Genomic DNA, 13,854 nt, shown 5'->3' on the forward strand with positions numbered 1-13,854 from the left:
ATATCTCCCCTCTGGACTTTTTTTTGTGTGGATGAGATGCGCAATCTTGTTTACGCAACTCCTGTTGCATCAGAAGAGGATCTGAATGCCCGGATAGTAACAGCAGCAGGAACAATTCCCTATACTCCTGGGGTTTTTGCCCGTGTCAGATGTCAATGGAGACATTTCTGGAAATCTACTGTAATAGAAATTGGGTTGTGTTAATGTGTTGTCTCTTGGTCATAAAAAAAAATGGAAAAGTGTTTGTTGGTTTAAATAATTTGCCGCCAGAGAAATCTTCCTCTACCGGTTTAAATACTCCTCATAGGAAAAAATGACATTGGGGGAAAATATTTGTTTTGATGTCCCCTACAACCTCCCAAAGTTTGTCGGTTTAAATACTTTTCACCCTGTATAGGTCTTAAGAATTAAGAGGTGCTCTTAAAACATTGTTCTAGTATTCTCTTCAGAGCAGAGAAATTTTTAAATTGCACGCAAGGCCACTACTAACAGCATAGAGCTGGCACCTATGTTCCTCAGTGTGCTTCACGACACCGCGTTGTCTGTGGGTAGGTGGCGAGTACCTGGTGTCGAGCCCCAGCTGCCGCATCCCGGACATGCCGGCGCGCCACCCGTCCATTAAGGGGCTGCTCAAGTCGGTGGGGCCCATCGTGTGCTCGCGCCGGCCGCCGCCCAGCTACGTGGAGCGGCTGTCCACGGGAGCGCACGTGCTGCGGCTCGAGGACAAAGCGGCGCACTGCTGCTACCACAACGTCACCAGGCCCGCCGACCTCGACATCGTCAAGACACCCGATGAACTCTACAAGTCAGTCGCCACTGCACTGCCGCACAGTAAATAAATTGCTTGCTTTTTACACTTAATGGGAGGACACACTCCCTACAACCACTTTCATCATCGTCACATCCGCCATTACCACCACCACCACCACCACCACCACCACCACCGCAGTCTCCTCCACCTTTGTCGCTGCCAGCCTCACCACAGATCCATCTTTGTTGCTACCATCCCCGTCTTCTCTACCATTTTTATAAAAACAAACCCACAACGTCTCTTCGTCTTTACTATAGATTTGGCCACTGTTTCTATGCTTAGATACCGTGTATCGATACGTGGAACTGTTTCAGTGTTTCGGAACGGCTGTGGTTCACTGTTTCGAAACAGTGGTGTTTCATTCCGCCCCTGTCTCGGATAACCGGACCAGATTCGATCTCGAGCCAGACACAGAAACTGTGTATCGTTGTTTCAAAATCAGGCTGTTTCTGTCCACCTGTGCTTGGAGCGGACTAATTGTATCGAAACAGTGATGTTTCATTCCGCTCTGTGTCGGATGAGATTCGGGCTCGGCACAGGTACTGAAACACGACATACCACTTCGTGAAACACTTTCAAGATTGTCGAAATCTTTTTGACAAGCAATTGTATGAAGCTTAAGATATCCGAAAGTAAAGCTTCGTTTCTAGCTGACTGTCCTATTCCGAAATGGCGTAACATCTGCTTTATAAACACTAACCAAACAATAAAGCAACGCATACTATTCACCTTCAAAATAATAAATATGTGAAAATCATTCAGTTAAATTACACTTTTTTTACAACATACGCTTCTCTGTTCACGTACAGTAATCACATTAAGAAACGCAAGTAAGCCTACAACATTTTGAATAAAAAAAGGCGTAGAGTGACAGTTATTAGACACATACATAGATTTCATGTAGGTATAATTGCAAGCAATCTGTTTGACATATCACGGATAGTGTAATGTTGAACGGGAAGGGCTAGGAAGCATGGTGAATTTACAGTAACGGTTCGAAACACCTTGAAAGACAATTTTTTTTCTTTTATATTTTGTTATTTATTCGAATTATTTGTGAGCCTATAGTCACTGTGTCTGTTATGCACAATGATTCCCTTTGTGTGCATGGAAATTAGCAGGATGGGTATATTACCCATACTAACGGAATGTGGGAATCCCAGTAGCATATCCGTTGTTTCTGCAGTTTGCTCCCACTTCCAGTTCCGTTCGTGGTGGTTCTTCTGTCTTCAGCTATGGCTGTCCTCAGCCAATTGAAAAGTATGAAAGTCACACGACACGAAAGCAGCGCATTTGCTGCAGGAAATACGAAACTAACAAGACACCTAAGTAATAGTTTCATACTTTCTGCGATACGATTAGCGCTCTCGCACCTCATTTGTGTTTATATGGACATACTTATACAGTAGACATTCAAGATGATAAAATATGTAGGGATATTAGATTACAAAACACAAACTGTTTCACTGTTTCGAAACAGCGTATCGAAACACTACATTGTACTGTTTCATTTGTTTCGAAACAGTTACGTGTTCGTTTGCCCATCTCTACTTTAATATGACCATTTGAGGCGTAGCGCCGTATACCGATCCTGCCTTGGAGGCGGGTAAGTGGGAGATGTGTCTCAGAGCTGGACAGTGACAGATGGTGACGCGAGGCTGGACGCGCACGTAGTTTATGTATCAGCCGATAGAGGACTATATTGGATAGGGGACTGAGTTAGTTTCAATTGTGCCCACTAGAGTGCACTAAAGTAATAGAATGTTTTTCATAAACTGTTCTAGTATTTTCATAAAGTGTTATTTCTTTTTGTGCAGGTAAAATGTTGTGTGTTTTAGCAGTATGAATGATGCGTGAGTGTGGTTTAAGATTAACATGAAGATAATTGTTTAACGAGTTATGTAGTGGGATTTAGTGTGGGAACATTTCGAAGTATGGATGTGGACAAAGGGGATTTTTGTAGAATAGATTTGTAAAGTAAGTTTCTGGTACAGGGAAAGTTATTTCAGGTATAAATAACAATAGTAAACAACTTTATGCATAAACAAAACTTCAGCATATTAGATAATTACGTCGGTAAAAAGTGCAGTCGTTAGGTTTACTATTTTGCGATTGGTTATTGATGAAAAACGCGGTCTGAGTCGGGAGAATGTTGTTTTGCTGTTGGCTGTTGAGTAAACTGACCAATGGTAAATCAATATTCTTGGCGCGCCTTTCTCTGCTGGTAGAGAAGACTGAAGTATTCTACAGAGGAGTGGGAGCCTAGCCATGAAACAGTTCGGACGTGTGTAGTAGTAGTAGTTCAGATAGAAATGATAAGTTGCCGGATCTAGCAGTGTTTCACACATCCTAAGTGTTATAAAGTGACGGAATAATTATTCCGATGGGTGTGTAGAAATTTCGGAATTTTAAGTGAATTTTGTGACGAGAAGACATATATTCCGCGTGGCGTATTGAGCAGGTCGGTGGCTAAAAACTGTGACTGCATTAGGTACCGACAGACTTAATATTTGGCAAGCATTCTCAATCAAAAACAATCCGTATTTTTGTAGCTATTACGTTTTCGGGAAATGCAACACCATAAACATGCCAGCGTGAGTGAAAGGGATAGTGAGTGACTGCGTTAAGACTAGCACGGGCTTGGCCGTGATACTTGTTCACCTAAGTTTCAGAATATATTAAGGACAAAATTTACGACCTTTCATTTCGTGTGAAAACTTTCTACCGAAACGTAGATTAGTGACTTTAATTGCAACATGGTTCACGTCGAACCTGGTTTCGCTCGGCTTCCGTACTGATGATCTGATGAGACAATGTTCACAGCTAGGTGCAGGTTCGTCGTAAAGGGACGGAAGGAACCGCGCCTCAGCACATTCACTACACGTTTTAAATGTCTGTCTGTACTCGGTTGGTGCATAAGTTGGTAGCATTTTCCCGTACGTTTAATAATGGCAACAGATACACATAACAGACTTTTGTCATCAATAATATATTCTCCTTCACTGTTCACAACAGTCTACCAACGCTGGTGTAACTTCTCGACTGCGCGACTGTAGAAATCACGTGACTTTCAGGCAAAGAACTCGTCGAACCATGTTCGTTATGCATTTGGATCCGGAAAGGATGTTCTTTAAAGGTTACTCGATAGAGAGAGGAACAGGTGAAAATCTGTGGACACAAGATCAGGTGAATAAAGTGGGTGCGGAATGACTTCCCAACACAACTCCTGTGTAGTGTTCCTTGTCATTCTAGCAGAATGCGGCCGGGCGTTATCGTGGAGTAACATCAGTTCATGCAGTCTTCCTGGTTGTTCCTATTGGACTGCGTCTCAGTTGTTGACCATAAACGTCAGCAGTAATGGTTACACCTCGGGGAAGGAATTCGTAGTACACCACACCGTCGCTGTTCATCCACTAGATGCGTAACTCTATCGTTTATGGATGAGCGTACGTCTTCGTACGGGGATTGTTGCTTTGTTTGGGCTCAGCTATTCCTTCCTTTTCCTTATGTTAGACACCATTTCACGTCTTCAGTAACGATACAAGATACGAATGGTCGGTGTCGTTCATGAACCATTTGGTGACAACCAACTGGAGATGCACATACGACCATCTGCTTATTGTTGTCATTTTAGGTTAAGAGCACGCATATGCGTTGTGGTGTGCGTACTGTAAGACCTTCAGTACACACACCATCAGATTATTTGACTTGTCGCTCTAACGAAGTAGGCAAGTGTCAGCAATATGTCTCGTGGTCTTATCGTGGCGTGTTTATCTTCTGCCGTTAGGTCAGACGATAGAAATGTCACTTGCACGCTTAGAGTAGCAGATTGACAGTAACCAACTTTAAACAGAACTTGGTCAATTTTCACACACATTTATTAAAATAATAACAAGCATAAAAATTACTTAACTTGGTTCTGGATGCTATTTACAATTGACAATCTGAAGTTCCTTTGGTATTGGTACGTTAATCTTATTCTCACATATATCTCTGATACTTGCCAAAAGTGTCTATACCTTTATCTTCATGGCTATGTACAGGAATATGGTGATCTTATTAGGCGCAGACTGAAACTTGACTATATACTGGTACAGACTAATGCAGACTCACTAATCGGAGGTCTGTACACTCGTTATAATACCTCGCGCGTTCATGTATCACTGCGCGAGTGTGATCCGTGAGTAGAAAAGGCTCTACGTTAGCAGCAATCTCATTGGCTGCGTTACATGTTCACACGCCGATCGGCGGAAGCAGAATTTGGCCTGTCTCTATGGCAGCGCCATCTCGTAGTGCGGAACCGAGCGAGGTGGTGCAGTGGTTAGCACACTGGACTCGCATTCGGGAGGACGACGGTTCAATCCCGTCTCCGGCCATCCTGATTTAGGTTTTCCGTGATTTCCCTAAATCGTTTCAGGCGAATGCCGAGATGGTTCCTTTGAAAGGGCACGGCCGATTTCCTTCCCAATCCTTCCCTAACCCGAGCTTGCGCTCCGTCTCTAATGACCTCGTTGTCGACGGGACGTTAAACACTAACCACCACCACCTCGTAGTGCGGAGACGCGCTGCGCCTGCGCTGTTGTGCTTAGCGGGGCACGCTCTAGTGGGAAAGTTGGATACGTGGTGACTACGCGGAACTATGCACACAACAAGCGTAAACCCGATTTTCCAGCCTTCAACATTGCATGGAAATGTCGCACTATGGTGGAGAGATCAGAGTTCATAACATTTGCCTGTTCTCGAGTTCACTGACGTGGATCTTATTCTTTTTCTTTAGCGTTTGTCCCGCCTGACGATCGTGGGTCATGTCTGGATGAAGATTTATCACTTTCAGGTTGTTGTGCAGTGTGTCGGCCCATCGTTGCTTAGGTCGTCCCTTGGGTCTCTTTCCCATGACTTCCACTGTGTATGCTGCCTTTGCGATGGTATCGTCCTTCGCACGCAGCACATTTCCAAACCGTCACAGCGAGCTCCCTCGCATTTGTTCTGGATTGGTACGACCCCCGCAACATTCCCTCATAGTGTGATTTGAGACATGGACCAGTTGAGTGAAGCCACCTGTCGTCTAAGCATCGTAGTATCCATGACCCTCAATTGTCGTTCTGTCTCTTGTAGCTGGCCAACACTCAGTGCTGTAGAGAGCAACTGGACGAATGACAATCCAGTAGATGTTTCCCTTCAGACGAGACTTAATCCGACGATCGCAGGTGACACCTGTTGCCATTCGCCACTTCATCCAGGCTGCCTGCCACCTTGCGTTGACCTCGTCTGTAAGATGGCCATCGCTAGAGATAGCAGAACCGAGATAAATAATTTTTTTTCTATTCGTGGTAGATCTCCTTCGTCAAAGAATGACAGTCCAACTTCTCGCGGATGTGATGTCATGTACTCAGCTTTCTTTTTGTTGAGCCGCAGGCAATATAGCGCGAGTCCGTCAGTTCACTTTTGTGTTAGGTGCTGGAGATCAAATTTGTTCTCTACAGCCAACATGACATCAGCATTGAGAAGTGTCATGGTAGTGGCATGTGCATGTCTGATGTGACAGTGTCCATCACAAGAATAAACAGCAGTTGTGATAAGGCAGATCCTTGGTGGACTCCTAAAGTGATGCGAAAGTCATTTGACGCTCCTGCTGCCACTTGGACGTACCTCTTTGGTTCTACATACAGAAGCCGTACACAGTTGAAAAGGTATTCCGGAATGCCTTGGTCACGAAACGCTAACTAGATTACATCAAGTGGTATTTGATCAAAAGCAAGGTACAGTGACTAGTTCTTTTTGTGATATCTTTCAACCAGCATTCACGCAGCATGGATTGCGTCAGTTGTGCCATAATTTTCCACAAATCCGACTTGGTTCGTATTGATTTGAGCTATTTCGCTTACCCTTTTGTCGAGAATACGTTGTAAGATCTTCATCGCGTGGCTCAGTGGTCTGATCGGGCGGTAATTACAACGATCAGCAGGACTTTGATGTGTTGGTAAATGTGCCAACACCTTGTAGATAGAGGAGGCCGAAATGGAAGCTATCTAACGCAGACGGGCGTGAATTCTGGAACAGGATAAGTATTGAATTCTAATAAGAAAAGTATGCAGCTCCTCGAATACTTAACTTTATTCCATGAGAATACAGCATTCTTGATGAGACATTTTATACGATAGCTATCAAACTATGTAAGGCTAATGGCGCCTTGCTAGGTCGTAGCCATGGACTTAGCTGAAGGCTATTCTAACAGCCTCTCGGCAAATGAGAGAAAGGCTTCGTAAGTGTAGTCGCTAGCAAAGTCGTCGTACAACTGGGGCGAGTGCTATATCGTATCTCGAGATCTGCCTTGTGGTGGCGCTCGGTCTGCGATCACACAGTGGCGACACGCGGGTCCGACATGTACTAAATGGCCGATTTAAGCTACCACCTAGCAAGTGTGGTGTCTGGCGGTGACACCACAGACTTCATGCCTTTTTGAAGATTGGTTCAGTGATTCTCCGCTGTCTGTTGTTTTCTACCTTCTTTGATGATCTGGTTGAAGAGATCCGTTAGTCAGCCTGCCGCATTCCACTGTTGAGAACACCATAACTCTATTGGGAGGGCGTTGTGGCCAGTGGATTTCCCTCTCCTCATCTCCTTCAGAGCAGCCTCAACTTCAGCAATGTTAATTTCCTTAAATGGCTCTTACACAGCTGACATGGATGGTATTGGTGAATGGAGAAATTCCTCGGTAGAAATTCTCTCAAAGTAGTTCTGACGGCAGTCCCTTGATTTCTTCCTGACTACCAACAGCTCAGCCGTTTCATTGTTGATGTCGTAAAAGTGTTGGATGTGTCCCATTTTCCGACTTTTTCTCCTTCGCGTGTGTCCAGTTTCGTGTAGAGATCTGAATACGTGCCTGGTTTCGTGACTCCAACGACTTTCTTCGGCTCTGTGATGGCTTGTGTGTAAGCATTCCAACGAGCTAATGTTTGGCTGCAAGTAACTCGTAGTACAATTTTTTCTTGCATAGGGGATCCTTAACATAGTCATTCCAAAGTCACGAGGTAGTCTTCTGCTGGGATTTCAGCCGTCTTGTCGTCAAGCAGTGCCCAGAAGGGATCTTTGGTTTCTGCTCTTGGGCCGGGTTTGTGGGGAATAGGCACTGAAGAAGTGAGCATTTCGTCTGTCCGTAATGTAGACAGTTTACATAAGGCGATCGTCGTAACGCTGCATCTCAGAGACAGAACCACCGAATTTCGCCGATATGATGGTGCCGACGCCGGTTAGTTTTTACGTGCGTTCTGTTATGTATCAGTTTGTAACTACAACCAATGTCATATGACTTTTGCTCACTCCCCCTTGTTTCTTGAACTGCACAAATATCGATGCGTCTCTTTTTCGGGTACCTTAGCTAGTTACCTGCATCGTCCAGTCATAGTCCCGATGTTCAGTGATGCGAGAGAGAACGTGTGGGCTCAATTGCTTAGCCGCCCCGCCGCACTTGCGATGACAACCCTTGCAAACTTGTCATGCGCGTTGCTTTCGGGGAGTGCCTTAACAGTAGTACCGAATTCTTTGGATACCGTTTCCATAAGGATGTGACAGTGGTTTTACGGTCGGCTTGTCACAAAGCCTGTCGCCAAGCATTTTGGATGCTGCTGCCAGCGCTAAGTTAGGCCGCTCGTGACCTGGAGAACAGATGCCTTTTCGTAGCCGCTGCTCTGGAAAACAGGCGCTACTTCCTCTTTCAGTTATTTGCCAACTGCACTATACCGCTTTCCTCTATCTCCGCTGTAGGTCATTTAGGACTTACGTTTTGGTGAAAGCTGATTCATCCCCCCCCCCCCCCCCTTCCATCATTGAGGCGTTACAGACTGCCTTCTTCTGTCTTCCAAGCCGCTGACTGTTCAGCCTGAGAAGTAGAGGTTGGAAAATGAAAGACGCCCTAGGACTCCGAACCTAATAGCACCGGGGTCAGGAAAGAAAAAGGACGGGACGTACGAGGGCAGTTCAATAAGTAATGCAACACATTTTTTTTTCTCGGCCAATTTTGGTTGAAAAAACCGGAAATTTCTTGTGGAATATTTTCAAACATTCCCGCTTCGTCTCGTATAGTTTCATTGACTTCAGACAGGTGGCAGCGCTGTACGGAGCTGTCAAAATGGCGTCTGTAATGGATGTGCGTTGCAAACAACGGGCAGTGATCGAGTTTCTTTTGGCGGAAAACCAGGGCATCTCAGATATTCATAGGCGCTTGCAGAATGTCTACGGTGATCTAGCAGTGGACAAAAGCACGGTGAGTCGTTGGGCAAAGCGTGTGTCATCATCGCCGCAAGGTCAAGTAAGACTGTCTGATCTCCAGCGTGCGGGCCGGCCGTGCACAGCTGTGACTCCTGCAATGGCGGAGCGTGCGAACACACTCGTTCGAGATGATCGGCGGATCACCATCAAACAACTCAGTGCTCAACTTGACATCTCTGTTGGTAGTGCTGTCACAATTGTTCACCAGTTGGGATATTCAAAGGTTTGTTCCCGCTGGGTCCCTCGTTGTCTAACCGAACACCAGAAAGAGCAAAGGAGAAACATCTGTGCGGAATTGCTTGCTCGTCATGTGGCTGGGGGTGACAATTTCTTGTCAAAGATTGTTACAGGCGATGAAACATGGGTTCATCACTTCGAACCTGAAACAAAACGGCAATCAATGGAGTGGCGCCACACCCACTCCCCTACCAAGAAAAAGTTTAAAGCCATACCCTCAGCCGGTAAAGTCATGGTTACAGTCTTCTGGGACGCTGAAGGGGTTATTATGTTCGATGTCCTTCCCCATAGTCAAACGATCAACTCTGAAGTGTATTGTGCTACTCTTCAGAAATTGAAGAAACGACTTCAGCGTGTTCGTAGGCACAAAAATCTGAACGAACTTCTCCTTCATGACAACGCAAGACCTCACACAAGTCTTCGCAGCCGAGAGCAGCTCACAAAACTTCAGTGGACTGTTCTTCCTCATGCACCCTACAGGCCCGATCTCGCACCGTCGCATTTCAATATGTTTGGCCCAATGAAGGACGCAATCCGTGGGAGGCACTACGCGGATGATGAAGAAGTTATTGATGCAGTACGACGTTGGCTCCGACATCGACCAGTGGAATGGTACCGTGCAGGCATACAGGCCCTCATTTCAAGGTGGCGTAACGCCGTAGCATTGAATGGAGATTACGTTGAAAAATAGTGTTGTGTAGCTAAAAGATTGAGGAATAACCTGGTGTATTTCAATGCTGAATAAAACAACCCCTGTTTCAGAAAAAAAATGTGTTGCATTACTTACTGAACTGCCCTCGTATGATGGTCAGATAGGAAAGATAAAAGAGAGGAGGCTGATACAAGTAAGTGGAAGCACTCTAAGAGCGAGTCCCTGACATGGACAGTTGTGGATTAATACCTTTAAACGATCCTCATCAATCCCCGAAGATCTTCCTAAACGTGGAGAATAGTCAAAACAATCCTCCTTAAAACGAGGTAACCATTTTCTTGCCATGCTCTGTGCGATGGCATTAACGCCATACACGGCGGAAACGTTTCTGGCTGCCACCCACTATTGAACTGAGACAGAAGAGTATGTCGGAAATGTTCCCATTTCTCCACTTGGCACTCCATTTTCTAGCTCCCATATCTCCACTCAGTATCTCAAAATGACAACACGTAAACTCAAGTAGCAACAGTGAACTGCAAATAAAAAATGACAATCGGTAAATAAACCCACAGCAACTGGAATACCAGCATACAAAACAAATACTCTACGAACTTATGCACCAGCTTACTATTACCTTCTCTCGATATGTTACCCGTGTGTCTATTCATTACTTATTTATTAATTTATTGATGGGTCTATTTACGCTCTCAAGATTAGGGCCACCAGGCCGTTATTACATCTAATCAAGTATTCTGTAGGTTTTGCTTTACATATAATTCATTAAACATTTAATAAGTTACATGTACTCGTACTATAGAAAGCAAAATTTAGAAATTATCATAGTGCAAGAAGGCGAAACAGAAAGCAGCTGAAAAAGATGCTTCTCGTGCATAAAATACTGCCGTTCTGTTTTCTTGTATTTGTACAGAATAAGCTGCCGGTATACACAAAATTGGAAAGTATTTCTTTAAGAACATATTGTAGCTTATATCACTGAATCAATGAGATTAGGCTCTTTTTTACAATTAGTTCATGATCATTCATTTCTCTACATAATCTAATAAGTAGAAAAGTAATTAAAAACAAATGTTAACCTTGCGGCTGGCTTTCTCTCCGCTTGGGGCGCTAGTGTGTTTCCAACTGTGAGATAACTTTCATAGCAGCTAAGTGTCGCGACTGAGAGTTGACGGCGACGCGAAACCCCCGCTCACCTCCTCCTCGGCCGCAACTTCTGCTGCTCCCTACGACGTGGCCAAAGCCACAGCCACGGGCAGTCTGTAGCAAGATAGAGGCAGGCATGGGAGTATGCAATTTTGTTTAATCTACTTAGATACGGTAATGTTATCGCTGAAAGGTGGTATAGCGGAGAGCTGGACTGAAAGGACTAGGCCTAGAAAAGGTTATACTAAAGGAACAACTTATTTTTTTAAAGTCATAGTAAAAAATACCAGTGAACCGTACACAATTTGTGGCCATGGGGAGTAACAATAAAAGAATGAGCGTCTCACATCTCAAACTGACACAAAAAGATTAATAAAACGTGACTTAAATCAGTTTTTTTAATATCGGGAGTCGGCCTCCCTCTGGCAAAATTGAGAACATGGTGCATTAAACTGGCACAACATTCAAGGACAGCAAACGACCCACGACGAAGAAAAGAAATTATCCGGAATGGACACAAATCAGTAGATGTGATGTACATGTACAGAAAGACAAATTACAATTTCAGAAAAACTGGGTAATTTATTCAAGAGAGAGAGCTTCACAAATTGAGCAAGCCAGCCAGTAGTGCGATAGTCTAACTCATTGGTTGATAGAATTCTTAAATGATGTCCTCACGGATATCGTGCAAAATTCTGTTCAGTTGTCACTTTATATCGTCAGATTCCCTAGCTATAAACATTACACTATGTATTCTTGCAGGTTGGAACCTCAATGGATTTCGGTTCACGTGAAGCAGAAGCCAAGCTGCCTCGAATACAGTCAAGTACGATAATGGGGATACCTTTTATGATGTGCGTTACGCGAACATCGGCCCAGCGACAATACTGGGCAACAGCTTTTCCGGCGCATTTAACTGGGAAAACATTGGCCAGCCACCGGGTCCAGTGATGTTAACAGTCGTAGTAAAGACTTATGAAGAGATGAGAGGTGAACAATATAACCTTGAACGTAATTTAATTTTTGAACAGAAGGAAATAATGGGCAAATTTCAGGCGATACTCTTCTTAGGTGAGCTGATGGAAAACATAAAATGCTCTCGATCTTAGCTAACACAATACTGTAATTAAAAACGAGAGTGATGAAAATTCCTGACTTTAACAAAGGTAATTTTTCTGCGTGAGTTACGTGCGGCGTAAGAGCTGGGATTTCACCATGTAGTTAAATATTGAAGCCACTGAAGATATTACAGCCACTCGTCTGGTAATTTCTGAACTTATTTCATATCGGACTCCGAGGAAAGCAGTACAGCTCAGTACTGCTACGTTGATAACGAGACGATCAGCAACAGAATTGCAAGCCACCAAAAAGACATTTCCTCTTACGCTTTTACGACGTGCTGTTCTGCGTTTCGCCGTCGTTCGGCATTGACGTCACACACAGCTTCGTGCATTAGTTCCAGTAAGTTTGGGAGCTTAAATGTCGTGTTCTTTCTATCGACAAATCCCTTAACTTGGCTCCAGATCAATTATGTTGCGTTCAGAGTGCAGTGTTAACTGTAAAAATGCATCATTTGTCCAGGCTCCACGCCGTGAAAATTGTTTCCCCTTTTCTGTGACGCTTATCACTCTGGCTCGTGTCAGACCACAACTGTCCTTTAAAACAATGGGCATATTCAAACAAAGGGCATTTGATTTTCATTTTTTCCAAAAAATTTAATTGTGTAATGGTTTTCTTAACTTCAAAATCTTTAACAACTTTGTATAATATGTCGACAAGTAAGAGTGCGTATTTACAATGAAACCAGAACTCTGTATGTGGCATGTAATTAGAAACTAGAACACGTACATTTTTCTTGAAAAAATGATGGTTAAGTTTGAGTTACTTAACACGTATTTGATAAATTTCACATCTAAATAATTTAAGTATTCAAACCGAACAAAAAAAAATTGTAAATCATAACGGGCTGCGAACCTCCAGCCACCTACCCTCTCAACTATCAATCTACGATACTACCGGTCACGCCACAAATATATCCGAAATGTCAAACCTAATACTTATTACGTAATGTTTCTAGAAAAACGCCAAATGATTTTTCTCTGTGATGTTCTCAAAACCATTTAGAACAACTTGTTTCTAGCCATTAACGGTGTCCCACGCGCGTCCGTCACTGGAAGTACGAGGCAGTGTCATCCATCCTTGCGGTACATTTGATGAACAACAGGATAATCAGAGCACGACTAGCGCTTACAGAGATCGTGACTGTACACGACTTTTGAAATAAATATTACCTAACTAAGTATGGTTAAGAAAAACCCTGTTGGATGTTAATACAATGAAGAGCCAAAGAAACTGGTACACATGCCTGATATCTTGTAGGGTCCCCGCGAGCACGCAGAAGTGCCGCAACACGACGTAGCATGGACTCTACTAACGTCTGAAGTAGTTCTGGAGGGAATGACACCATGAATCCTGCAGGGCTCTCCCCAAATCCGTAATAGTGCAAGGGGGTAGAAATCTCTTCTGAACAGCATGTTGCGAAGCATCCCAGATATGCTCAATAATGTTAATGTCTGGGTAATTTGGTGGCCAGCGGAAGTGTTAAAATTCAGAAGTGTGTTCCTGGAGCCACTCTGTAGCAATTCTGGACGTGTCGCATTGTCGTGCTGGAATTGCCCAAGTCCGTCGGAATGTACAATGGACATGAATGGATGGAGGTCCTCAG

At 44.1% G+C, this 13,854-nt stretch overlaps 1 protein-coding gene and 1 non-coding gene across 5 annotated transcripts in view; both read left to right on the forward strand.

Annotated features, from left to right (window-relative positions):
- LOC126416635 (uncharacterized) overlaps window positions 1-13,854 on the forward strand; it is a 350,735-nt gene that overhangs the window by 295,480 nt on the left and 41,401 nt on the right. For all 4 annotated transcript variants that reach the window (XM_050084404.1, XM_050084425.1, XM_050084414.1 and 1 more), the window contains exon 3: window positions 553-805. In XM_050084404.1, coding sequence (XP_049940361.1) covers window positions 553-805 — 253 coding nt within the window. The remainder of the gene's footprint in view (window positions 1-552; window positions 806-13,854) is intronic.
- On the forward strand, window positions 5,115-5,187 carry Trnaa-cgc (transfer RNA alanine (anticodon CGC)). Its single transcript has one exon. It is a non-coding gene; the product is annotated as a tRNA-Ala (tRNA).

Source organism: Schistocerca serialis, chromosome 1 (assembly GCF_023864345.2).
Source record: "Schistocerca serialis cubense isolate TAMUIC-IGC-003099 chromosome 1, iqSchSeri2.2, whole genome shotgun sequence".
In the NCBI taxonomy this organism is placed as follows: Eukaryota; Metazoa; Arthropoda; class Insecta; order Orthoptera; family Acrididae; genus Schistocerca; species Schistocerca serialis.